At 50.5% G+C, this 24,082-nt stretch overlaps 2 protein-coding genes across 3 annotated transcripts in view; one reads left to right on the forward strand and one right to left on the reverse strand.

The window, feature by feature from the left end:
• The window catches only part of TRAPPC12 (trafficking protein particle complex subunit 12), a 66,241-nt gene extending 64,888 nt beyond the window's left edge, over positions 1-1,353 (reverse strand). The window contains exon 1 of the mRNA XM_060027160.1: positions 1,342-1,353. The gene's annotated coding sequence lies outside the window, so the exon portion shown is untranslated. The remainder of the gene's footprint in view (positions 1-1,341) is intronic.
• A 336-nt stretch (positions 1,354-1,689) lies between these two features.
• EIPR1 (EARP complex and GARP complex interacting protein 1) overlaps positions 1,690-24,082 on the forward strand; it is an 89,020-nt gene continuing 66,627 nt past the window's right edge. For both annotated transcript variants that reach the window (XM_060027161.1, XM_060027162.1), the window contains exons 1-3: positions 1,690-1,842; positions 5,058-5,141; positions 14,001-14,133. In XM_060027161.1, the coding sequence (XP_059883144.1) occupies positions 1,801-1,842; positions 5,058-5,141; positions 14,001-14,133 (259 nt within the window). In that variant the 5' untranslated portion in view covers positions 1,690-1,800. The remainder of the gene's footprint in view (positions 1,843-5,057; positions 5,142-14,000; positions 14,134-24,082) is intronic.

Raw genomic sequence — 24,082 nt, forward strand, 5'->3', positions numbered from 1 at the left:
ATGACCCCCAAAGAATCTTCAGTCTACAGAACTCAAATAGAAATGTCACTGGAGCCCTTTATGAGGCAAGAAATCTTTCACTAAGGAAAATCTGGGTTCCAGCAGCACCGGTAGTTTATATGGACTGATTTGAGGCTAACCAATCAGCTTTCAAGTTTGAAATTTCCCTAACCCCTTAAATTTCACCCTGAACCTTGGACTGGGGAGACTGATTTGAGACCTGTCTCCCATTTCCTTACTGGTCAACCTCACAATAAAGATCATTCTTTTCTCAAAAGCTGGTACCATAGTATTGTCTTCTATGGGCATAAGGCAGTGAGCCCTTGCTGAGTGTGTGCGCACACACACACACACACACACACACACACACACACACTCACACATATTTAGGTTGTTTCCATGTCTCAGCTACTGCAAATAATCCTGCAGTGAACATGGAGTGCAGATATCTCTTCAAGATAGGGATTTCATTTTCTTCGGATCTCAAAAGTGGGATTGTGAGATCATATGGTAGCTCTATTTTTAATTTTTTGAGGAGTCTCCATAGTGTTTACCATAGTCGATGTATCCTTTTACATTCTCATCAGCAGTGTACAAAGGTTCCCTTTTCTCCAACCCTGCCAACACTTAACTTTTAACTTTTTGGTGACAACCATTATAACAGGTGTGAGGTGATAGCTCGTTGTGGTTCATTTGCATTTCCCTGACGATCAGCGATATCAAACGTCTTTTCATATACCTATTCCAGACCTCGTTATTTGAAACAAAGATTAAGGGAAGAGGGAAAAGTTAAATGGTCACACAGATGGAGGAGAGGTGCATGGTCCTGGAAACCTATGGGACCCAGGTTAGTGAAGGAGGTTCAGCTATGGGGATTTTGGGGCTCCATGCAATGTCATTCCTGTCTGCCAAAGGCATTGCCTAATGTCAAGGCAGGCACTTTGGGAGTACTGCCTGAGCGGGGCAACCTCTCCAGCATGACAGTCCTTGGAGATCCAGTGACCCCAGGATCTTCCCACCAGGCTCCCTACAGAGGCAAATGCTGCCAAACAACGCCAGTGGTTCGATACCAGGCATCACCCCAGCCCTGGCAGTGCGATCCCTTGGCCACGCCACACACACCGCCTGGCACCTGCACATATGAACTAGCCCGGTCCCTGACTTTAAGGATCCTGGGCCCGGCCTACCTAAGTCTGACAGGCCAGACACATACCCTAGCCCCCCAACTTAACCCCTCTGTGCCCTCAACTGTCACTGAAATTTGCAGCGGCCCATCTGTAAAATGTAAGAATGATGCCTTAGCCGTAAGGCTGGAGCGAAGAACTTAACGACAATGCCTACAAAGCATGCGTCCCGGCGCCCAGCCGTCCAACGACAGCGTCACAGCCTCAGGGAAGCCATTCCCTCTGGGGCGATGGAGCAGGGAGAGGCCCGAGCTGCAGACCGCCGGGCGGCCGTAACTGCGAGCCGGGCCGGGCCGGCTTCGCTCCGCCCCCGCCTCCCTGCGGGAGTCCCCAGGCCGGTTGTCCCCTCGCGGTCCCACTCTCCGGGGCCTGGGAGCTGAGAGCCCGGATGGGAGCCAAGTGGGCATGCGCACAAGCCCGGCGCTGCCGCCATTGGCCGCCGGCGAGGAGCGCATTGATGACTCATCAGGAAACACCGGAAGTGAGCCCTACGGGAGCCGGGGTGGGCCAGAAAGCGCTCCGGTTTGGCGCTGCCGGGGCTGGAGGGAATGAATGGGCGCTGAGGTGGGGCGCAACCGCTCCGGGGACCGGCCTTAGGCGAGTGCGCCGCCGCAGCATGGAGGACGACGCGCCGGTGATCTACGGCCTGGAGTTCCAGGTGGGTGACAGGAGGGCCCAGCGACGTCGGTGCAGCCGAGGTCACTGGGGATTCGGGGGGCCAGAGGCCCTGGTCATCCAGGACGGGCCGGGGGCTTGCGTGACACACGGGGGGCGCAGCGGTTCTGCCCGCGACCCCCCGGTTTGGGAGCCCCCGCCGCCTCCCCTCAGCCCCGGGCGTTCCTTGTGGCCTAAGTCTCACCACTCACTTCGGTGTATTTGCCTGTGTACCTTTCCTCCAGCATTGGCGTTCCTGGAAGCATGCACTCTATTTTTTTCTTTTTTATGTTAAAAGAAGTAGCTGATTTTTGCACTTGTTTACTTTACACAGCTCTGTGGGCCATGGCTTTCTTGAATTTGAAGAACCATTACTACAGTAAACATAAAAGAACCGAAAGTTATAGTGGAGGTTTGGTTGTCAGTGATGTTTAAATCACTGTGGAGAACAGTTTACATAGAAGATGGGAATCTGATTATTGACCATTGACTGAAGGTAATGAGGCTTGGAGGGTAAAATGAGGCACCACTGTGCAAATAAGAGGCAGAAGACCGGCACAGAGGGGCCGTTAAAATGAGAAAATGCCAAGCACATCCGTGTTTCTGCAACGTTTTGACTTGTGTTCATGATTTTAGCTCTTTTTCTTTTTGTGTATTTAAAAATTTTAAAACAAGTAATTCTTACGAGTTGTTTAAGCAGTCAGTGGCTGAAAATCTGATTAAAAATCAGCCAGCCCTAAGCACTCCCTTTCCATCTTATCTGAGTTCTTGAGAACAACCACTTTCAACATTTTAAAAAGCGTTTCTTCTAGTCTTTACCTTCTTGCTTTTATCTCTCGATATAACCTGGCGACTGGATGGCATGGCACGTGAGGATTTTTGGCTTTTTCTATGCTCTCCTGTCTTCCTTCAGACTCCCAATATAGTTAATTACAATCTTTTGCCAAATCTATACTCAGGTTTCTCGTTTTTCTAATTACATTGTTGACTGCTGGTTCAAGTAGGGTTCCATGACTTGTTTAGCCAGCTTTTCAGGATTTTTGCGCAGAAAAAATTTGAATTTTAAGTCGAGTACCTTACCTTATCTTTGTGTGCGTGTCCTGGATTGCCTGGTTAGTGCTGTCCTTACTAGCTGTGCACCCGGTGCCGGTTTCTCCTCCCAGAGTTTCCCCTTCCTTGTCCTGCATCCCTTTGAGCCAAGTGCCCAAGTTCTTGTGTTTCTATAAGCATAACCTAGATGGTCTAGGGTGTGCTGTTCCTTTCACACTTGCTCTGCAAGATGATGACTGGAAATCTGTTTACACTATAAAGACAAGTAATATATCAAATCTTGGGTGAGTTTTAGGACCCTTTTTCTTAAAGGGTGGAAGATTATTTTAAGGGACGTACAGTAACTGTGATCAAATAGCCAGTGGATCTGCTGCTTCCAGCCCAATGCACGAAGACACTGCATTTTAACAGTGCCAAATTGAGGCACAAAGCCGTCTTGTAGTTTCATTCTGTAGATTTGTTGTGTCTTCAGATATTGCATACATTATTCGTTGGGGTTTCTGTCTTTGCGTCCTTCCAGCATTGGGTCTGGTTTTCAGTTCCTCCAGCTGTGTCGACTCAGGTTCAGTTGTCTGGGGTTGTCTTACCTTCCCTCTCTAGTCTTTTCTCGCTTGTGAAGAGGTGATTGCTCCATTGAGTTCTGTAGGTGAGTGTCCGTGTGTATAATCACGGGCTCTGGCTCTTCTGTGGCAGCATCCGCCTAATGCTTGCATCTTCTGACGCCTTTTCCCGTTGTCTCCTCCCCTTCCCCTCCCCCTCCCCCTCCCCATGCCTCCTCGTGGTGCCCTTGCAGGGCTCCCTTGCTGGCTCCTAGATCATGTCCAGGGCTGAGCCCTTGCGTGCAGCAGCTCGCTGTAGGTTCTGTAGGTGGAGGTGGGCCAGGCCCAGGCCGACAGGAGTTCTTGCAGCTCAGGGCTTTGTTGAGTAAACCCTTTAGCTGGCATTTACCCCGAGGCCAAGGCGTCTGGCAGAGTCCGGCTTCCCACTCCGTCCCACGGAGCCCCAGGCTGCTCCCGAGGAGATGCCAGTCCGTCCCCAGCCCTGCTCTTGTTCTTGCCCCGGCGTGTGCAGGGCACCTGTTTCTGCCACCCCCTCCGGGCGGTTCCTGGTGTTGTCCCCGCCTGTGTCTGGGTGTCGCGGCCAGCGTCCTCTGCGGCGTCTTCTCTCAGCTGGGGCCTTGGCCGCCTCGGAGGCTTTGTTCTCAGGCGCGTTTGGATTACAGATGTTTCCACATTTCACTGAAGACAGAGTTTGTGTTTGTGCTCTTCATTTTCCTTCCTGCTTTTGTATGATTTCCCAGAGTCTGAGAAGAGAGGAGAGAAGCCTTCGCCACTGTTTGAAAAGTGAGCTCCAGACTTGGCTGGGCGAGGTGTCTGGGGCAGGCGGCGGGCGGGCACAGGAGCGCCAGCGGGCTCAGGTCACCTGAGATCCACTCAAGGGCTGAGGTGACTTGGAGCTCCAGGCTGAGCAGGTTCCTCTCACTCTAGTTCGCCCTCGCGCCTGGCCTGTGACCCGGGCTGGGGAGGATCCCACCCCAAACCTTGCGCTCTGCTGGCCCCTCCTCCCCCGAGGATCCTGCACTCCGCTCACCCAGCTCTGGGAGCCTGTAAGACGCTCTCCTCAGCATCACTGCTTAGCTGCCTGTTCCAAATTGATGAGGGCCTCCAGGCGAAAGTGGGTAGGAGGTCAGCCCTCCTCTAACTTCTCTCCTTTCCTGGAGCTTGCATTTCATGACTGGCAGCTTTCTGAAGCCTTGAAACAAACTCAAGCTTTTTGGTTTAGTTTCTCCAGCTGGCTCTGCAGGAGACTTGGCCTAAACCACCTGTTCTGCCGTCACTGGGAGCCATTTTCTGCTCTGTTATTGAAGAATAATTTGTTCAACCAATCAATTACTGTTGAAAATAAATAATGGTTTTGTTAAAGAACACAACTTATATTTTTATTGCTTAATTTTTGTGCCCACTTACAGTTGTTTCCAGATATACTTTGGAAGTGGAATTGTGTCACAAAGTGTACAAGAGTTGAGGGCTCTTCGTGCATGGTTCTAAATTGCCTTGCAGGTGCTCTGTACCAGTTGCTACTCCATCAGCAGTAGAAGAGGCAACTGCCTTTCTAATCTGTTAGATCCCACCTTCATACATGTGTGTGCATTTTCCTTCCCTCCTGCAGGCACGTGCCCTCACACCTCAAACGGCAGAAACAGATGCCATTCGGTTTCTGGTTGGGACGCAGTCTCTAAAATATGATAATCAGGTAACTATTTTTGACAAATGTATACATGTTAATTACTAAGCCTGTTCTTGGTTTTATAACCATTTCATTCTTGATTTTTCAAGCAACATTTGAGAAAATTAATGCCACACAAACAAAATAAAACTTTCATTGGGATTTACATAGCCAACTGTATGTGATGATTGAATTAAATAATTTAAACTTATTCTGTGTAGCATTATTGCCGTAGTTTCGTGTTTTGGTTTTGTGCGTATATAGGTTTCACCGTGTAAGTGGTTGAGAAGCAACCCAGGGTACGAGGTCAGCATCACCCCTTTGACCCCAGCCAGTGGTCGACTGCTCTGATGGCTCACAGCACTCTCTCTAGCTGAGCCTGGACGAGGCCGTAATCCCACTGCAACATAGAGTTCCAGGCTGTCGCTGCCAGTTGGTCCAGGGAGATATACAGGGTGTGACCTATGTGCTGTCCTGGCCACTATAGTGGATAGGCTGTTGGATACAAGACTGAGGTTCAGTCCACGGCTTGACACAAAAGTATGACCTTGAGCGAACGGATTAACCTTGCTGGACTTCGTCTTCCTCATCCTCAAATAGAGGTAGGGTTGTCTGCAGGTGCCGTGGATGTTGCGGAGTTGTGCACTGCCGTTGATCTTGGGGAAACGCACGTCAGGCGGTGTCACGTGGTGCAGCCCCCATACAGTTACTGTTGTCAGTGGGGGGTAATGGTGTTAAAATCGCTGTCCAAGAGTATTCAGTGCCACGTGGGGTGTGGTGAAATCCTCACTCTCCCATGTTGATGAGGGACTTTATGTTGGCATGGTCATTATGGCAGCTAATTTGATGGTATACATCTAGAGCTTCATAAATAAATGTTCATATTATTTAACACGTAATTCTTATACTCAAAACATCGAAAAAGCTTTATATACAAGGGATAATATCGTATTGGTGCATAGAATGGTGAAAGCACGAGAAGCGATCACATCGTGCAGGTAGTAGGTGGGATCCTATGGCAGTCCCGTACTCGAGGGCAGAGTCACATGACTAGCCTGGCTGAGCCTGGCCGCTGTCGGCTGTGTGCTCCCTCACTGCACGCCTGAAAAGCTGAGTCTCCTCAGAAGCGTTACAACCTAAAAATTCTTAGGTGATTCCGTGAAATGTTCAGATTGTATATACTGTGCGATCACTATTGTGTAAAAAAAAAAAAAAGTAGATTGTTTTGCAATATATACAAATATCGAATCATTCCATTGTACACCCGAAACTGATATAATGTTATATCAATTATACCTCTATAAAAAAAGTAGATAAAGTACAAAATTGAATCTCAGCATAGAATAAAGACTAGAAATAGGTCAAAAGGGCTCGAAATTTGAGCCATAGTTATCTTCAGGGAATGTGAATGTGATGTAAGTTGTTTCTTTATAATTTCCAGTTTTCTGAATATGTGTGTGTGTTACTTTCCTCCTGGAAAATGTCAGATGGGAATGATTTATTTATAAAGATAGTTAGCAGTGGCTGTCTCACAGGGCAAGAGGAAACCCGGTGACGGCACCGTGCAGCCTGGGGGTGCTGGTTGGCGGAGAGAGGGGAAGGCTAACCAGGTGACAGCACAGGGAGCTGGTGACAGGAGGCACAGCTGTTTCCTCTGGGGATGGATGGGTGGAGTTTGTGATGGGGGAGGTGTTAGAGGCCTGGGGACAGAGCCAGGTGGACGACTAACTGCCTTTTTCTCATCTACTTGTGTTTCAATTCCACCCAGCTCCGGGCCTGTACCATTGACCTTCTTGGTAGAACATCAGTTTTTATTTTTTTTTTTTTTGGCTGCGCTGCACGGCTTTCAGGATGTTAGTTCCCCAACCAAGGATTGAACCCACGTCCTCAGTGGTGAACGCTCAGAGTCCTAACCACTGGACCACCAGGGGATTCCTGAACATCAGCTTTTAAACTTCTTAAGAAAAGAAAGAAATTGTTATTATTATTTAATGAGGGATGCTTATAAATTTTTTCTAGAAAATATTAAAAGCTGACAGAAACAAATGAATTAAGAACAAAATGAGGTAGTGTAAGGCATTAATAAGTTACATCGTACCTGGTTTTATCAGGCAAAATTGTATACCATTTGGTTATGATACTAAGAAAGGATCGGCCCCAAATGACGTAAAGTGCTTTAATCTTCCTGAAATCTTTTTTGAAGCAAGATAATCTCGGGGGTGGGCCCAAGCATCTGCATTGCTAACCAGTGTCAGGGAGCACCTCTTATGTGGCCCTGTCATAATGGATCGTAATTATCTAAGCCAGGGGGGACATCAGCCTCCTGACAAACGTAGTTTACAGCTCCATATGCCTGTTTATCAAATGTACTCTCTGCGGGAACAGTCCTGGCTTTTAGAATATGGGCTGTCGGTCCGTGGGCCTAGTGAAAGAAACATTATCATCTTAGGTGAGAGACTTTGATTCTTCTTAAAAATCAGTCTTAGAAATCCAACTTTCCAATGGTAAGGTCCAGAAAAGTTCGGTAGTTAATGGTAGTTAATGGTAACAAGTGCGTAACTCTTGGTAACCTCAGCCTTACTCCAGTGTGTAAGGCTCCTTGAGTGCTAGATGCAGAACCACTGTGTGCTCTGCCGGCTCTTTCCTTTCAAAGTCCTCATTAAGGGCTTCCCTGGTGGCGCAGTGGTTGAGAGTCCGCCTGCCGATGCAGGGGACACGGGTTCGCGCCCCGGTCCGGGAAGATCCCACATGCCACAGAGCGGCTGGGCCTGTGAGCCATGGCCGCTGAGCCTGCGCGTCCGGAGCCTGTGCTCCGCAATGGGAGAGGCCGCAACAGTGAGAGGCCGGCGTACCGGAAAAAAAAAAAAAAAAAAGTCCTCATTAAGCTGCTGATTCAGGATTGTAGCCTCTGGCTTCAGTTATTTTTTTCTGGCCACAGTTGAATTAAAGGGTGGAGGCTGAGGTTTATAACTTTCTCTTTACACTTTTCACCTGTGGTGGTCTTTTGGCTGTGAATCCAGACGATAGGAATGAAAGAGTGTTTCTGACCTGCTGGTGTTTCTTTTCTGTTTCCGGGAAAGGTACGTGGCCTTGTTGGGACAGTCATTCATTCACTCACTCACTCATTCATTCATTTGCTCAGCAATGCTTACTTAGTGTGGTGACAGGACTCTGATTCCTCTCACTGTGTTAGGTGTGAGACTCACAGAAGGAACAGATACATTTGTGCCCTGAGTTCAGCTTCCAGTGATGCAGTGACATAGATGTGCAGATAACTGCAGTGACACTGAGGAGAGAGGTCCAGGCGGAGTGGCACGTGGCCGGAAGGACACCAGTTTCTTCCTGGTGGCATCAGAGCCAGCATCACAGAGAAGGGGGTGTCTGAGCTGAGGCCTTCAGGCTGTGATGAGTTGTGTCACTTGCTGGTGGGCCTGTGTTTTCATAGTACTTTGGCTCATCCCCGGGGAGGGAGCCCAGGGGGAAGGGAGAGGCGAGAGGGAGCAGGGGGGCCAGGCCGCGTGCATGGACACCTGTGCCGCCGGAAACAGTCCTCACGCCCGGCGTGCATGTTTCATCTCAGACATGCATGCCTGTTCTGCTCACGTCACACGTGTGTTCCTCTCACACTTGACAGTGCTTCCCCTCACATATAGTATGTTTCCTCCCACATGTGAGACACAGGTCTTCTCGCATGTGATGTGCATGGTTCCCTACATGTGTGCCACATGCTTCCTCCCTCGTGTGACACGTGTTTCCAGAGGCACCTGCCCCCGGGAGAGGATGCCCTGCGGTGGGGGGAGCATAGCATCCCTATTTCCTTCTGTCTCCAGAGGAAGTCCAGTTGTCCCTCTGGTTTCTGACAGTGTTACTGTTATCACACGATTACCACCTGCGTTTTAAAATGATGAGGGCCTTCTGGCTGACTGCCCCTGTCTCCTTTCCCCTGTCTCCGGCTTGCTTCCCTGCAGGAGGGTGGACAGGGGCTTCCCCTCTGTGTCCTCTCCCGTCAGCGGTGTCGTGTGGGTCCCTGTCTGGCAGTGCTGTGTGCTGTGTGTCTGTCATTCCCCTCCTTGGGACGTACTCCCAGCCGCCTCCAGCCATGAGTTGGTGAGAGAGAAAGATAATGATGGGGGTCCTGGCCTGTGAGCCATGGGGGACTGAGGGCCAGACAGGGAGTGCAGGCAGGTGGTGTCCACTGCGCCCTCAGTGGACAGGGTGGGTGCTATTGGCCCCATTTCCAAACGGAGGGGTCGGCTCTAGCAGCCACGCGGTTTCTCCCTGGGGCCCTGCTGAAACGCGGCAGGATGACCACCAAGCCACCGGCTCCCTCTCCCCGCGTCCTCCTCGCTTGCACGCGCCGTGAACTGTGAAGCTCGGCTGGGCGAGGGCGCGTCCTGGACACTTGCTGTGGCGCCCCCACGGCTGATGCCCCTGTGGGAGGAGGTGCCGCCCCTGCCCCGAAGCACCTGCAGTGCCAGCTGTGACAGTGACAGGGGCATCACGTGACCTCAGCCCAGCTCTGAAACCCCGCCCTCCGGAGCTCCGCCCTGCCTGGGGAAGGAGGGGTGGCTGGTAGGGTTTCTGTCCCCCTCCCCAGCTTTGCCTCGGGCCATCAGCTCCTCCCTGGCAACTGTTAATCCCTAGAAAGCGCCCCTCACCTGAATCAGTGCTACTGAATTCAGCCCGGCTGTTCTCCTGAAAATTTGAGGAGCTGTCACAGTTGCTGGCCTTTCTTTGTCTGATGAGCTGCTTTATTTTCTGTGCCTTTAATTTTGCGCTGCCTGTGTTTGCAGCAGGAGGGCACTTCTGGAGTCCTGGTCTCCCCTGAGCTCTCCTTTGTGAGAAGGTGGGCCCTCCTGGGAGGCTGTGCTTCTCTGGTCCAGCGGGAAGCTCTGGCAGAGCCCAGGGGCAGGGCTTTCGCATTGCAGGGGTTGGGTTGCTTCTGCACCCTGCTTTCCCTGCAGAATCTCTCTGCATGTTGCTTCTCCCCTATTTGTCGCAGAGATGGGTGAGCGCCAGGGTGACAGAGAGGACCACTGTGGCCGGCCCTCTCTCAGCAGTCACTGAGAAGGCCGACATCCCCAAGGGGCTGGCAACGCAGCGGCCTTCTTTCCCCATGGCTCTTTTCCTTTGTAATCTTTTTTTTTTTTTTTAACGTGTCAGCTCGATTGTTCTGTATTTGTATTTTGACCGAGGACAGCTTTGCTCATGTGCCCTCTCTGCCTGCAGGTCCTGTATTTGGCCACCCTCAGAATCACTGGAGGCGTTTGTTAGAAATTCAGGTTCCCAGCCCCACTCCAGACTGAGCCTCCATTTCTCCCCCGTCCCCCTCCCGTCCCCCTCCTCCTGCCCCGCCTCCCCCCACACCCCGTCTCCCTCCCTCTCCCCCATCTCCCCCCCTCCCCCTGACCCCCGCCCCATCCTTCCCCCTCCTTTAATGACTACAGGAATTTATGCTCCTGTTAAGGAAGCATCAGGAAGAGCTGGGTTTCTGGTGAGGCTGGATCCAGGGCAATTTCTGGAAGCGAGAAGGGAGGATCCTTAACTTTCCCCTGGAGGCGAGCTTTCGCTTTTTCCTTTCCAATTTTACAACACTTTTTTTTTTGTTTTTGAATTTTTAAGAGTTTACCTTAAGTTCAATAAGAAAAGAAGCACACAGAGGGCAGCGGCCTGGAGTCACGTGCTCCAGTGATGGGTACTGTGGACAGGGACAGCTTTCTCTGAACCCTGATTCTGCGGGAAGATGAGGGGGCTTGATTAAGATCATCTTTACAGGCTTCCTAATAAGTTTTATAACTCTGGCTTCTAAATTTTTATAGTGTCATCTGTGCCCTTAGCCCTGCACTGGTAAGTCCAACTTTAAAATTTTAATAATGGTAATTCAAAAGATATGACCTTGAGCTTCATTACAAGCTGTTGGAAGCATTTTCCAAGCTCAGCAATTGCGTAAAGAATTTAAAGTAACACTTACACACTACCCAGACAACCGCACATCTTCCCCACCCTCTGAGCCAACACTAAATGTTCTGTCTTTTGTGCCCCCATAATCTTTTGCACTCACCTTAATCATAGTGTTTTCTCCACTGTAGTACTTGTTTTTGTAATTGGCCTGTAACTGCATATGTTTATGCAACAGAACATTGCTGTGTACGTTGTGTGAGCTGGGCAGAGGGTGGTGCCCTGAGGACAGGCAGTTAAGTTACCGTCTCTTTCTTCCGAATCAGGAGCTGCCTGCTACTCTTGCTGCCCTGCTGCAGTGCAAAGCCCAGTGTCGGGGAGGGTGGGGTATCCCGTGCCCCGACGGTGTGGAGGCTCTTAGCACAGGCTCTGGAATCCCATTTCTAACCGAATGAACCGTGATACTCCAGCTCTGTAAACCTTGGTTTCTTCCCCTGTAGTCGTGGCTAATAATGATAGGTTATCATATTATCACAGGGCTCTTTTTAGGATTAAAGGAACCAGTGTGTGTAAAATAGCTCGATGCCTGTCGCATTTTGCATATTAGTCATTATTCTTTTGATCCCTACTTGTTTGTGGTGATGATGTCCTACCGTTCTCTCCGAGCGTACCTGGATTACAACATCTCATGAAGATGTAGCCTTTGGACCCGTCCATGAGCCTGCTGTAGGTGAGGACATGGAAGAATGCTAGGACTCCCAAGCTTAATGATGAAGGTTAAGGGCCATAGTATCAGACTATCAGGTTAGGAGAGGTGGACCTGTTGGGGGGGGTCTTGGACTCCTCCCAACGCCCAGCCGTCTAGGGCAGAGGCTGACTTGTGTGTGCCTGAGCGGGTAAGAAACGAGCCCAGAGGAAGACCAGCTGGGATCACATACTAGAGCCTGTTTGGACCCCGCGTGCTTCTGGTCTTCACAAGAAGGAATAGCCTTCCCCAGACGGAGCAGGTCCTCCAGAGGAGCGCAAAGTGTGGGCACAGAGGTCAGAGGTCCGGTGGAAGGACGGCTCCCAGCCAGGAGCTGCAGGTGTGCAGGGGGGCTGTGCGCTCACCTGGCACCTGGGTCCACAGAGCCAGCAGAGGAGGAGCCAGAGCTCTTGTGCTCCCCCGGGTGTTGGTCCCGATGTTTCAGGGTACTGCAGAGGGAGAGCTCTGGGGAGAGGAAGAATTGTACATTTAAGTGCCTCATTTTTAAGTGTTCATGGATTTTCTGATAAGGAGGAAACGTCAAATACTTAAGAAAAAAATTTCCTGTTCACCCTAACAACACAAAAATTCTGCCTAATTTTGTGTATTGCCTTTTAGTCTGTGTTCACATATAACTTTTAGAATGTAGAAGCTGTCCACCAGGAGTATTTCCAAACCCACTGTGAAAACTACATTGGGCTATGAGTCCTGGGAGAAACTGACTGAAAGTAGTTTTAAAGATAAAAACAACAGTCATGGTTTTTAATCTCCCTCCCCCAGAGAAGGGCGGGAGCCAGTGTGTGTGCCCCCCACTCCGAGATCAGCCCTGCACGACCCCTTGGTCCCAGCAATCCCAGGAGCTTTGTCCCTTCACCTGCATTGTATTCTCCGGGACACTGAGGCTTGGGGTCACACAGACTGTAAGTGGGAACGGCGGGATTTGAATTCTACTCTGAGTCCAGAGCGACCCCTTAAGGTACCGGGGGTTGTTTTCACATGAGGACACTGTACAAAGGAAGCAGCCGAGAAGAGAGAGGCCCTGAGCAAGTGCAGAGTGGAGATGCTTCGGGTGTCATGGAAACAGTTTTTAAAATATCATTTAATGTTTGACTGCAAAGTAGTGCATATTAATCATGAGAAATGTTAAAAATGAAAACAAACCACAAAGAAGTAAAGGAAAAGCCGCTATAATCCCACCACCCAAAGGTAACCAGTTGCTTTCTGGTTCTCTCATTCAGATGTGCTTGCTTTTTAACAGAAAGCGTGTGGTGCGTGTGTGCGGTTCTCTTACTGGTTCTTTTCCCCTTGGATATATGTTACGGACCCTCTTCCCTGAGACTAAATAGTTTTTATAGTAGAATGGATGGCTTCATAGTATTATATTACAGTCAAGTACTACAGTTTATTTGAACAATTCCCTGTTGCCAGACATTTAGGTGGCTTCTAATTTTTCATTATGACAATCAGTGCCACAGTGAACATTCTTGGATATAAATCTTTGTGCAGATTCATGACTGCAAGTATAAATTTATTTTTAAAATGTTTAATTTTATTTTTTCCAGTGACTTGACTGTTGATAAGAGAGTGAACGTGGACATCATTTCCATTCCTCTAAAAATTATCCAGAAAAGCATGGTGATAGCACATGTAACTTTTCGTTTAGTGGCTAAAATGTCATGTCGTTATAATCAATGTTATATGATCAGAAGCATTGACAGCTGTTGGCTTTGTTTTTAAAAAGAGGTTTAAGATGTGCTAACACGCAGTGCTTTCTCACCCCTTCCTGCCTCATTTCTTTCCGACGTGAGTTAAATTGTGCCCACTACAGAGTGGGCAGAGCAGGGCTAAGACTGGGCCTCATCAGGCAGCAGTGCCCTGCCCCGTTCTCCTCCCACAGCTGTGCAGCAGGTCTGGGACAGTCTTGGCTTGGTGGCACCATCCTGGAAGACTCTGGCCCTGGCACCAGCCATGGCCTAACCAAGCGAGGCGGGGACGCAGCTTTTGGTGTCTTGTCTCTTTAGGAGTTGATGTGGCAGGGGGCAGGGTTCTGTAGCTGCAAATCGTAACAATACTTTGTGGGGATTTCACACTTGTCTTAAGTGTATACTGTTAGTGTAGTAAGAATAACTGTTAAGTAAAGATGTGAAAGATGCATTTGATTATTATTCCTGTAGTCACTGTGTCCCATGAAGTCATGTGGAGACTGTGTGAGGTTCTGACATTCTCTTTCCTTGTGTTTATAGATCCACATCATAGACTTTGATGATGAGAATAACATTATAAATAAAAATGTGCTCCTCCATCAAGCGGGTGAGATCTGGCACATTAGCGCCAGCCCTGCAGACAAGGGAGTGCTGGCCACCTGCTACAACAAGAGTGAGTATCCCTCGGGGTCTGTGTGCGCCCACTGTTGGGTCGGCCCGTGATGCATAAGCTGTTCCAGTCAGGGAAGTGCTGCGTTCACAGAGAAGTTGTGATACTCTGGGTAAATGTAGATTATACTAAGCGGTTATTGTAATCCAAAGCCTAAGAACTGAAGCTGGAATCATGGCTGTTCCAGGAGCGTTGACCCGGGGGAGTGGGAGTGATGTGCCCGAGGGTCTCCACGGGTGGATGTAGCTGCTCTCGTCCTTAATTAACTGCACCCTCAGGAGGGCAGCTGGACTTGCATCTTTCTCATCACCTATCAGTACGTGTGATAGCAGGACCAGTGAATCACAGCTTCTCGGTGCACACGCGTGCTGTATGGTCACGATCCTTCATAGGCTTCTGCCCAGCCTACCGTCTGCCTTCCCGTCTCTGGGACGTTTTAGCGTTTGTGTCAGTCCAAAGTCTATGGTGCTAAACTGGCCACACGACTTCCTTAATTGTTGTTACTCTGTCGTTGTCAGTAACTAGCATTCAGATTCTGGCTTTGGGAGGAAAGGAGAAAGGAAGCACAGAGATGTGGGCTTCCACACAGAGCGTCTAGAAACTGTTTGCTCTTGAGGAATCTTGGAATTGATTTTTCTTATAAATAGCAGTGTTTAAATTATGTCTGTTTATTGCAACATGCAACCCCCCCCGCAAGTCAGTAGAAGTCTGTGCTGTGATAGATGCACGCATGCGTGTGCACGTGTGCACACAAACACACACTCTGGAATAAATATCACAGTGGCCTTGTAAATAACTACAGAGAATTGGATTAACTCACAACTTACGTTGATAAATGCAGGTGAGAAAACCTCCCTCCACACCTTGTTTTCCTCCTGCTGAGGAGGGAGGGTGAGTAAAGCAGCATTAAATCCTCTTGCACAGCCCAAGTAGGTACTACTTGCAGGCAAAAAACTTCTTGCAGAGTTCTGTTCTCTGTCTTGAAAAATGATAGTGAATTTGCTGTAGGTTAAAGTAAACTAGACATTCAAACTCCTTTTCCAAGCAAGCCACACACCCATCTATCCTAGCTTATGTCTCTGTCATTGGAGGAGCAAGTGACAGATGTAGCTTGTTCCAGATTATCGATAGGGATCTATAACTGCTGTCAATCAGACTTTAGCCATCACCTGGATTTTTGTGAAAATATGTTCTCAGAGTCCAGGTGCTGGCAGGGAAGCTGTATTAGTAGTAAACTCTTTTAGAACTTATTCTACGTGGATGAAGATTAAAAAAAAACACTGTAGCTTTTCTTTCTGATAATTTTACAAGAAAATGCATCACCGTGGAAGCAGAACGAGGGCACGTGGGTGGGTGAGACTGGCTCCATGGGGCCGTGGGGCCCAGGGCCGCGGTGAGTGTGCACGGCACCGAGCAGATGGTTGGGCGGACGTGGGACGTGGCCCCTTTTGGAAGCTCACTCACACAGTTGTGTGTAATCACTGCTCAGAAAACAGTTACGGATGGAATCGGCTGATTTAAACTGAATTGAAAGACTGGTCTCTGGGATTTCACAAGATGTGGTGAGTTTCTTTGGAATGAGTGTGCCGAGATGTCCGAGCAGATGAGCAGGAGACCCAGGCCCAGATGCCACGGATGCTGAGTTAATCTCAGTGTTTGCGCCCTAAGTGGGGAGAGCGCCGGAGACCAGGAGGCGAATGTGACCCCTCCGTGCGAACCTCTCTGTAGCTCACGTGTAGTTAGTGAGGCCCAAGGCCATGGGACTGCACAATCACTGCACGACGGTCCAGTGATTTCTGCCAGATCATCCCCAGTTATTTTCCAGCATTTCCCCGTCAAGGTGGAGGTGGGACAGCGGTGAGGAGAGGTGGCCCCACCAGAGATGGGCAGTGGGCCCTGCTTCCCAGCCGCTTCCCAGCTCTCCATCCTGGCCACCCTGGTAGCATCTGGCGATTTCGCCTGTAAAATGGGTGCAGTTCGACCCACGCCTTTATTTGGAAGCAAGGAGCGAGGAGGGCTCAGGCTGGGTGTGTGAGGGTTTGGGGGGCCCCGGCAGCCCAGGTCTTCACGGGCGCCCGGCCTGGTCCTGCTGAGTTTCTCTGGGAGCGGTGGTGGCCCCGGCCTGGCACAGCCCGCAGGGTCCCTCAGGAGCACCTCAGCCCTGATGCCCCTCCAGCCGTCCCACCACCACGGGAGCTCCTGAGTTTGGGGCACAGAACCTTCAGGGGTAGGCGCTGGGGTGCTCGAGGCCACAGGATCAACGTGCTGTCTCTATCGAGCGTACCGAAACCGTCATTTATAGCCTCCAGTGGGTGTCGTGGTTCTGAGGGGAATGCAGACTCGCCTGCATCTCATGACCACCCGAGACGTGCGGGGACCTTTCGGACAGCACCCCGATCCCTTTCGGACAGCACCCCGATCCCTTTAGGCAGATGCGGGCCGGTCTGCAGGTTTCCGTGCAGGATGGACCCTCTGCCTGGCTTAGGCGTGGCCCGGGGAGGATGAGGCGGGGCCTTTGTTCTAAGCGGACGGAGGCTCCTAGTGTAGCAGGAAAGACTTGGCAGTGACACGGCCCTTCCCCGGCACCCCTCCGGCAGGCAGCCTCCCAGGTCCTGGCACCGTCTCCTGCCTTCACCTCCCTGGCCAAGTCCAAAGACCCCGGACGGATGGGCTGGTGTTCCTGTCCTTAGACAGCCTCCTCTCACCTCGGCCTCGCCCTCCAGTTGGAGGATCCCCGCCTCTGTCCCCGCCTGACCCGTGGAATGAGCCACGGCGGCGCCCTAGGCCCCAGTGGGGTCCTCTGAGGGGCTGGGTTGGGGCATCGGGGGAGCCCGGCTGGTCCCAGTGCCCTGGCTGGTGCAGTGAGCCGTGTCTTAGGCCTGGCCCTTCATCTCTGGCTCTGTGCCGTGCCCATGTGGGACGGTTCTGACGATGGGAGGGAGGCGCGCCCTCTGATCACTCTGAGAGCTTGTCTGTGGCCTTCAGTGGTGGGGGCTCCTCCTCCTTTTAAACACCGAGCAGAGCCGAGGTATAGCTTCGCCTGCCCGCCAGTTCCTGGGTCCCCAGAAGGAGCCAGAGGCCGTGAGGGCTTCAGTGGTCTTGGTTTTCTGTTTTTGCTTTTGTTTTTTATTGGAGTATAGTTGATTTACAAAGTTGTGTTAGTTTCTGGTGTGCAGCAAAATGCTTCAGTTATCCACATATATCTATCTATCTATTCTTTTTCATATTCTTTCCCATTATGGCTCATTGCAGGGTATGGAATACAGTTCCCTGTGCTATACAGCAGGTCCTTGTTGTTTATCTGTTTTATATATAGTAGTGTGTATATGTTAATCGCGAACTCCTAATTTGTCTCCCCCACACCTTTTCCCCTGTGGTAACCATAAGTTTTTTCCTGTGTCTGTGAGTCTATTTCTGTTTTGTAAATAAGTTCATTTGTATCATATTTTAGATTCCACATGTAAGTAATATCATATGGTATTTGTTTTTCTCTGTCTGACTTACGTCATTTAGTATGATAATCTCTAGGTCCATCCATGTTTCTGCAAATGGCATTATTTCATTCTTTTTTCATGGCTGAGTAGTATTCCATTGTATATATGTGCCACATCTTCTTTACCCATTCATCTGTCAGTGGACACTTAGGTTGCTTCCACGTCTTAGGCTGTTGTAAATAGAGCTGCTATGAACATAGGGGTGCGTGTGTCTTTTCGAATTAGAGTTTTGTCTAGATGTGGCCAGGAGTGGGATTGCTGGATCATATGGTTCCTTAGTTTTTTAAGGAACCTCCATTCTGTTCTCCATAGTGGCTGCACCACTTTCCATTCCCACGAACAGTGTAGGAGGGCTCCCTTTTCTCCACACCGTCTCCAGCATTTGTTATTTCAAGACTTTTTGATGATGGCTATTCTGACTGGTGTAAGGTGGTACCTCATTGTAATTTTGATTTGCAGTTTTCTAATAATTAGTGATTTTGAGCATCTCTTCATGTGCCTATTGGCCATCTGAATGTCTTCTTTGGAGAAATATCTATTTAGAACCTCTGCCTGTTTTTGTTTTTTTTTTTCCTGTACTCGGGCCTCTCACTGCTGTGGCCTCTCCAGTTGTGGAGCACAGGCTCCGGACACGCAGGCTTAGCAGCCACGGCTCACGGGCCCAGCCGCTCCGTGGCATGTGGGATCCTCCCGGACCGGGGCACGAACCCGTGTCCCCTGCATCGGCAGGCGGACTCTCAACCACTGTGCCACCAGGGAAGCCCCTCTGCCCGTTTTTTGATTGGGTTGTTTATTGTTTTGATATTGTATGAGCTTTGTATATTTTGGAAATTAAGCCTTTGTCGGTCTCATTGTTTGCAAATATTTTCTCCCATTCTGTAGGTTGTCATTTTGTTTTGTTTATGGTTTCCTTTGCTGTGTAAAAGCTTATGTTTGATTAGGTCCCATTTGTTTACTTTGCTTTTATTTCTGTTGCCTTGGGAGACTGTAACAGTCTTGGTTTTAATGGATTTTGCCACTTTTGGTTTATAGAGTTGGTTTGGTGAGTGACGACTTGCATTTAAGCTCATGACAGTCATTACAACAGAACCGTCCCTGCTCCATCAGCAGCCATGAGACTGGCAGTAGCTGCAGTGTGTGTTGCTGGCAGTGGGTGTCAGACACTGTTTAAACACTTGGAGGAGCACCCGCTCATCAAGTTCGCATTTTATTGATGAAGAAACTGAGGCATCGGAAGGCTGAGTGACTTTCTCAAGGTCATGCGTCTGGTGGGGTCAGAGTTGGGATTTGAGCGTTGGATTCTGGTTCCGGGCGGTGCCCTTGACTGCCAGACAGCGCCTTTTCAGTCGGAGTTCCACACATGAGAGGGCTGTTTAGAGCCTGCTGATCCATCCTGAGGCCACACCAATGTAGTACAAGTTTCTGGCTTTAGACATTCACTCCCATTTCATATTTTTAAATCATTATTTCTTGGAGTTTCTGTTGTGCTTAAGACATTGCAGTAAGAGCTGAGGGTGGGAAGATGTGAGACTGAGTACCGGGCTCCGAGAGCCACAGCACATCCCACAGGGCAGGTGCAAGACCACACTGATGGCAGCCCGTTCAGTGGGCGCAGCTGGAAAACCGCGTCGGGGTCCTGTCCTCGAATGTGTAGTCAGAAGTCTGTGCCGGTCCTGCAGCCAGGGCACCATGGAGGGCAGGGGGAGGGGGCAGGGGAACCGTGGCAGATTCAGAGCCCGTCCCCGGCCTGGTCCCACCGTGAGCTGCCCTGCGGCCGGTCTTTGGCCATCTCCCATAAGTGAGGGTGGGATTCACTGCCGGCTCCCCTGTCAATAATTGCCTGTGAGAACAGTTAAGTTTTAAGAGGAATCAGTATCCTTTGGGCTTGTATGATGACTCCCCAAAATACGGCCCAGGGTGACATGGTGGGGCTTTGTTGAGAGGTACGTGAGTGTGGCTTCTGTCCACCACGTCCCTCGGGTGATGTTGGGAGCCCTCCCCGCTCGCGTGTCACCGTTCCCATCCTCCCAGACTCCATGGGTCACCTGAGCAGTGAGGTGCTAAGAGTCCCTCTAGCTGCCCGTCTAGGGGTCTCCGGTAGCAGCAGATCGGAATGCGGTTGTTTCTGTTTACAGCTGCAGTTTCCCATTGATCTCTGCGTCAAATAAGAAAATAGCATTTTTTGAGTTTAAATGGTTACTTTGTGAAAATAAGCAAAGGGAGGAAGTAGGTTTTCCCGGGAAAAGAACGATTTAAGGCCCCTCCTTATGAAACCATAATTCTGAGATAAAATGGTTGAGGTTTTTAAGAAGAATGGTGTCCCCGAGGAGCAGGGAGAGAAACTAGAGTCCACAACACTGTCGCCTGCTCTGCTGAGTAGAGGAGGCCCGGGAAGGACCCTGCCCCACACGCCACCTGGTCTTTCCCCAGCACGCGGGCTGCGTGCCCCCAGCTGACACCGACTTTGTGTTTTCTGTGCAGATGTGGAAAGACTGACGCCTTCTTTCAGGGTGTAGGTGCTCAGCTAGGCAAGGGGAGAGGTAAGTTTTCTTATGATCCCGGTGCCGAGGAAGAGTGTGTTGAAAAGAAAGAGGTCAGGACATTCTCCGGGGGGAGCAGTCTCTTTGGGGAGCCCCGAGGAGCCCTGCGCCGGGTCGGCCCCTGGCCCTGCAGACATGGGAGGTCCCGGCAGTGCCAGCTCGCCTTTCCTTCTCACACCAGGCCAAGAAGAATGGGCTTGGAAATGGAAATGGTTTGTACTCCCTTTAACGCTTATAGATTTTGTGGGCTCTTGTTTTTTGTGACTAACAAAAATAGACCTGATGGGCCTCTCTTCACTGGGATAACTGTGCGCTGACCAGTGTCAGATGAAGATGATTTCACTGGGGGGTGGGAGCCCGGTGGGTCTGCAGTTGAATGTGTGCCGTGCGTGCGGGATGCGTGTGCTGCACGAACGTGAAGGTGTGTACTTCGTCACATCCTCTTCGGTCTGGGGTTCGGGTGGATATACTTCACTGGGGTCACTTTGTCTGGTGAGCGATGGGAAACCAGCCACGTGGAATGTTGACCACGGAGGCTGTTGGTTGTGATTTTGGGGTCAAGTTACTGTTTCGTTCCAGTGCTGTTTCCTTCAGGGTATGGATGTGATGAACTCTTTTTTGCCAAAAACTGCGCATGTTGTTGCTGCCTGTTCCCATGAACAGCTTATCTATTAGTGATGAGTCTGAGGTGGCCTGGCAAAGAGAAGCACCCTGTACCCACCTCCGGCTCATGTGCCACTTGCCTTCCCGCGAAGAGGAAGCAAAGCTTCTGGACGGCCTGGACTGCGGGGTGCAGGGGTGAGGTGCAGCCCATCAGAGAGCCTGGCCGGCATCAGGTGTGTGGGGAGTGGGCTCGCCCAGAAGACTGGGCTCGAGGCCCCTGCTTCACGGCTCATGGCGCTTACTGGGAAGCCGTGCACTGACGGTGGCTCTCACCGTCACTGTTACCATCCTGTTTTACCCATGAGGGAATGTGCTGGTGACGTTGACCATGACACCTGCCCTTTAATGCTAAGCCACCAGGCACCAGCCCAAGCGTTATGTGAACTATCTGGTTTTCTGCTATTAGAATTTCTCCCAGTTTATTGAGATATAGTTGACATGTAACATCATGTTAGTGTCGGGTGTACAGTGTAACGATTTGATACCCGTACGGTTAAATGCTCTTGGCGACTTTCAAATATACAACATGGTATTGTTAACTATAGTTGCTGTGCCGTACATTACCTGCCCAGGACCCATTTATCTTGCAACTTGAGGTTTGTACCTTTTGACCCTCTTCACCCAATTCTCCCACCCACACCCCCACCTCTGACGACCACCCATCTGTTCTCTGTATCTGTGAGCTTGTTCTTCTTTTTTTTTCCAGATCCCACATACATGTGGGATCTTTCTCCATTGGACTCATTTCACTTAGCATGGTGCCCTCCAGGTCCATCCACGGTGTCGCTGATGAGGATGTCCTTTTCACAGCTGAATCATACTCCACTGTGTGTACTCACCACATCTCCTTTGTCCATTCACCCATCGGTGGGTACTTGGGTTGCTTCTGCGTCCTGGCTATTGTGGGTAACTCTGCAGTGAGCATGGGGTGCACCAGCTGTCTAGATTTTAGTTTAATCCTGCTTTATGTGCACTTTCCCAGCGAGGACTTTGTTGCAGTGATTTACAGGCTGGTGGTCCTATTAGCAGTGGAGCCGGGATTTGAATCTGTGCAGCTCGGCTCCGGAGCACCTGACCTGCAGGGCTTCAGGCTTCAAGGATGTTGTTTCTGGGCAAGGATTTCACAAACATTCCTTGTTATAAAGATGTTTTCTTCCTGTTGGTTTTTGTCATAAAGAATAGAGATGTAATGGCCCCCACTTTTGAGTGATGTTTGTAATAGTGTTCAAATATTGGGGTTTAGAGGCCAATGAGGTCACAGATCGTAACACAGGCCCCCGTTATCTCTTTAGAAGTAGATTGTATTTTATAGACCCAGTATTCAGTTGCTCGTCCCAATGTCCCAAACCCACTGCTCTCATTCCTCTAGGCACCGAGTTGTGTGACACGTGCCACATGCCCAGAATCTGTTTTGGCTTCTGAGTTTTGGATAGCAGGTGAGGAGAGTTCTGACTGCTGGGGGTGCATCTGAGCCTTGCTGAATTCATCAGCCTCCTGATTTTGGGTACTGAGGGCTTGGGCAGTGAGAGTTCAGACCACGAGGGCCGCCTGCATTGTTCTCATGCAGTCATCTGATAGGAGTTAGATGGAGTTCCAGAATGGAGGGGAGGTTTCTGATTAGCTTCTTGCTTTGGAATCAGAATCCTGGATTGCTTCTTACACTCCCGACTGACCTCTTTGGATCCCATCTGTATTGTTTCTCTGTCCTCACTGACTTTCTGTAGCACCTGCAAATTTAGTATCATCTGGAAATTTAATTAATGTGCTGTTTACTGCTCCTTCCAGGTCACTAATGAAGATGTTAGATAAGACGTGGTCCCCAGGGCTCCCCACCGGACACCTCCTCACGGCTTCACACTCTGTCCTTTATCAGTGCACTTTGTTTATGGTCCTTTCTCCAGGTTTCAGGCCACGAGGGGGTGCTTAGACAAAACCCGGTTTGAATTAATTTTTCCAGTAAGACTGTAAAAAACACTGTGCCAGATTCCTCCCTCAACTCCAGATGTGTTGTTGGCTGCGTTCTTCCACGGCCTGGCGGTCTGCTCTGTGCCCTTGGCCCCCGCCCTCTCCCCCTGCCCGGCTCTCCCCGGAGATGCAGGGAAGGGCCCGCCAGCTGCCCGGCTTTGTGAGGCCGGGACCCCGTCTCGAGGTGGTTCCTTCCATGGTGCTGTGCCCTGGCCACTGTCTCCGTCTGCCCTGGTCTCTGTGACAAACCCCACAGACGGTGGTGTGAACAATAGAAATGTATCCGTCACAGCTCTGGGCTGCGGTCTGAGATCCAGGAGTCGAGGGCTGGTTCCTCCGAGGCCCCTCCTCTTGGCTTCTCCCTGGTTTCCCTCTGGGTCTGGCTGTGTCCTGAGCCCCTTTTCTTATGTGGATGCTGGTCCTGTGGGATCCGGGCCCCACCCTAATGACCTTATCTAACCTTAATCACTTCTTTCAAGGCCGTGTCTGCCAGTATAGTCACATTCTGTGGTGCTGGGGTTAGGGCTTCAGCATGTGAGTTTTGGGGGACACAGTTCAGCCTCTAAGAGCTGTGGATTCTTTGATTCGTTGATTTATGTGAGGGGTTTGGGGAGGGGGTTCTATCCTGATTAGGTTCACAGACCGAGGGGTGAGTAACCGGCCTCCATCACTCTGCACGTTCCTGGTGTTTCAGGAGTAGATCCACCCATCGGGCCGGACAGTGGGCCTCCCTGCACACGCTGTGCGTTGTGATTTTGACTAGAGGTGAGACCTGGAAGGCCTGCCATCTATTTTAAGGAGGCATTTTCTCCGACTTGCTCATGTTGAGGCTGTTTGAGATGTGGCTGGGAGGGGTGTGGCCAGGGAGGGCGTGGCCTCGAGGGCCGTGGACGGGAGGTGTGGCGGCAGGCGCTGTGCACGCGTCTGTGGACAACTGGGCTGGGGTGGTGATGACGCTTGTGTGCTGGGTCCCCAGGAAGAGAAGAATTTCCTGGGTGGAAGGCTTTTCAGGCTGGTGCTGGGTGTGGGGAGCAGCCACTGGAAGGGCAGGTCGGAGTGATGTACCCGAGCCCCACAGCCAGGGAGGTTTTGGGGTCAGATCTGCATTTTCACGAGACCCCTGAGGGACGGGAGGGGACGGAGAAGGGGGCCGTGACACTGAGGGCCGCAGGAGGCCCTGCTCCTGCTTCTCTGTCAGCGTCATTCATGTCACTGTGTGGTCCTGTGACTTGCCAGACATAAAACCCTGTGAAAATAGTCTTTAAAAAAAGGTGCGAGTACTCTGAAATG

Source organism: Delphinus delphis, chromosome 12 (assembly GCF_949987515.2).
Source record: "Delphinus delphis chromosome 12, mDelDel1.2, whole genome shotgun sequence".
NCBI lineage: Eukaryota > Metazoa > Chordata > Mammalia > Artiodactyla > Delphinidae > Delphinus > Delphinus delphis.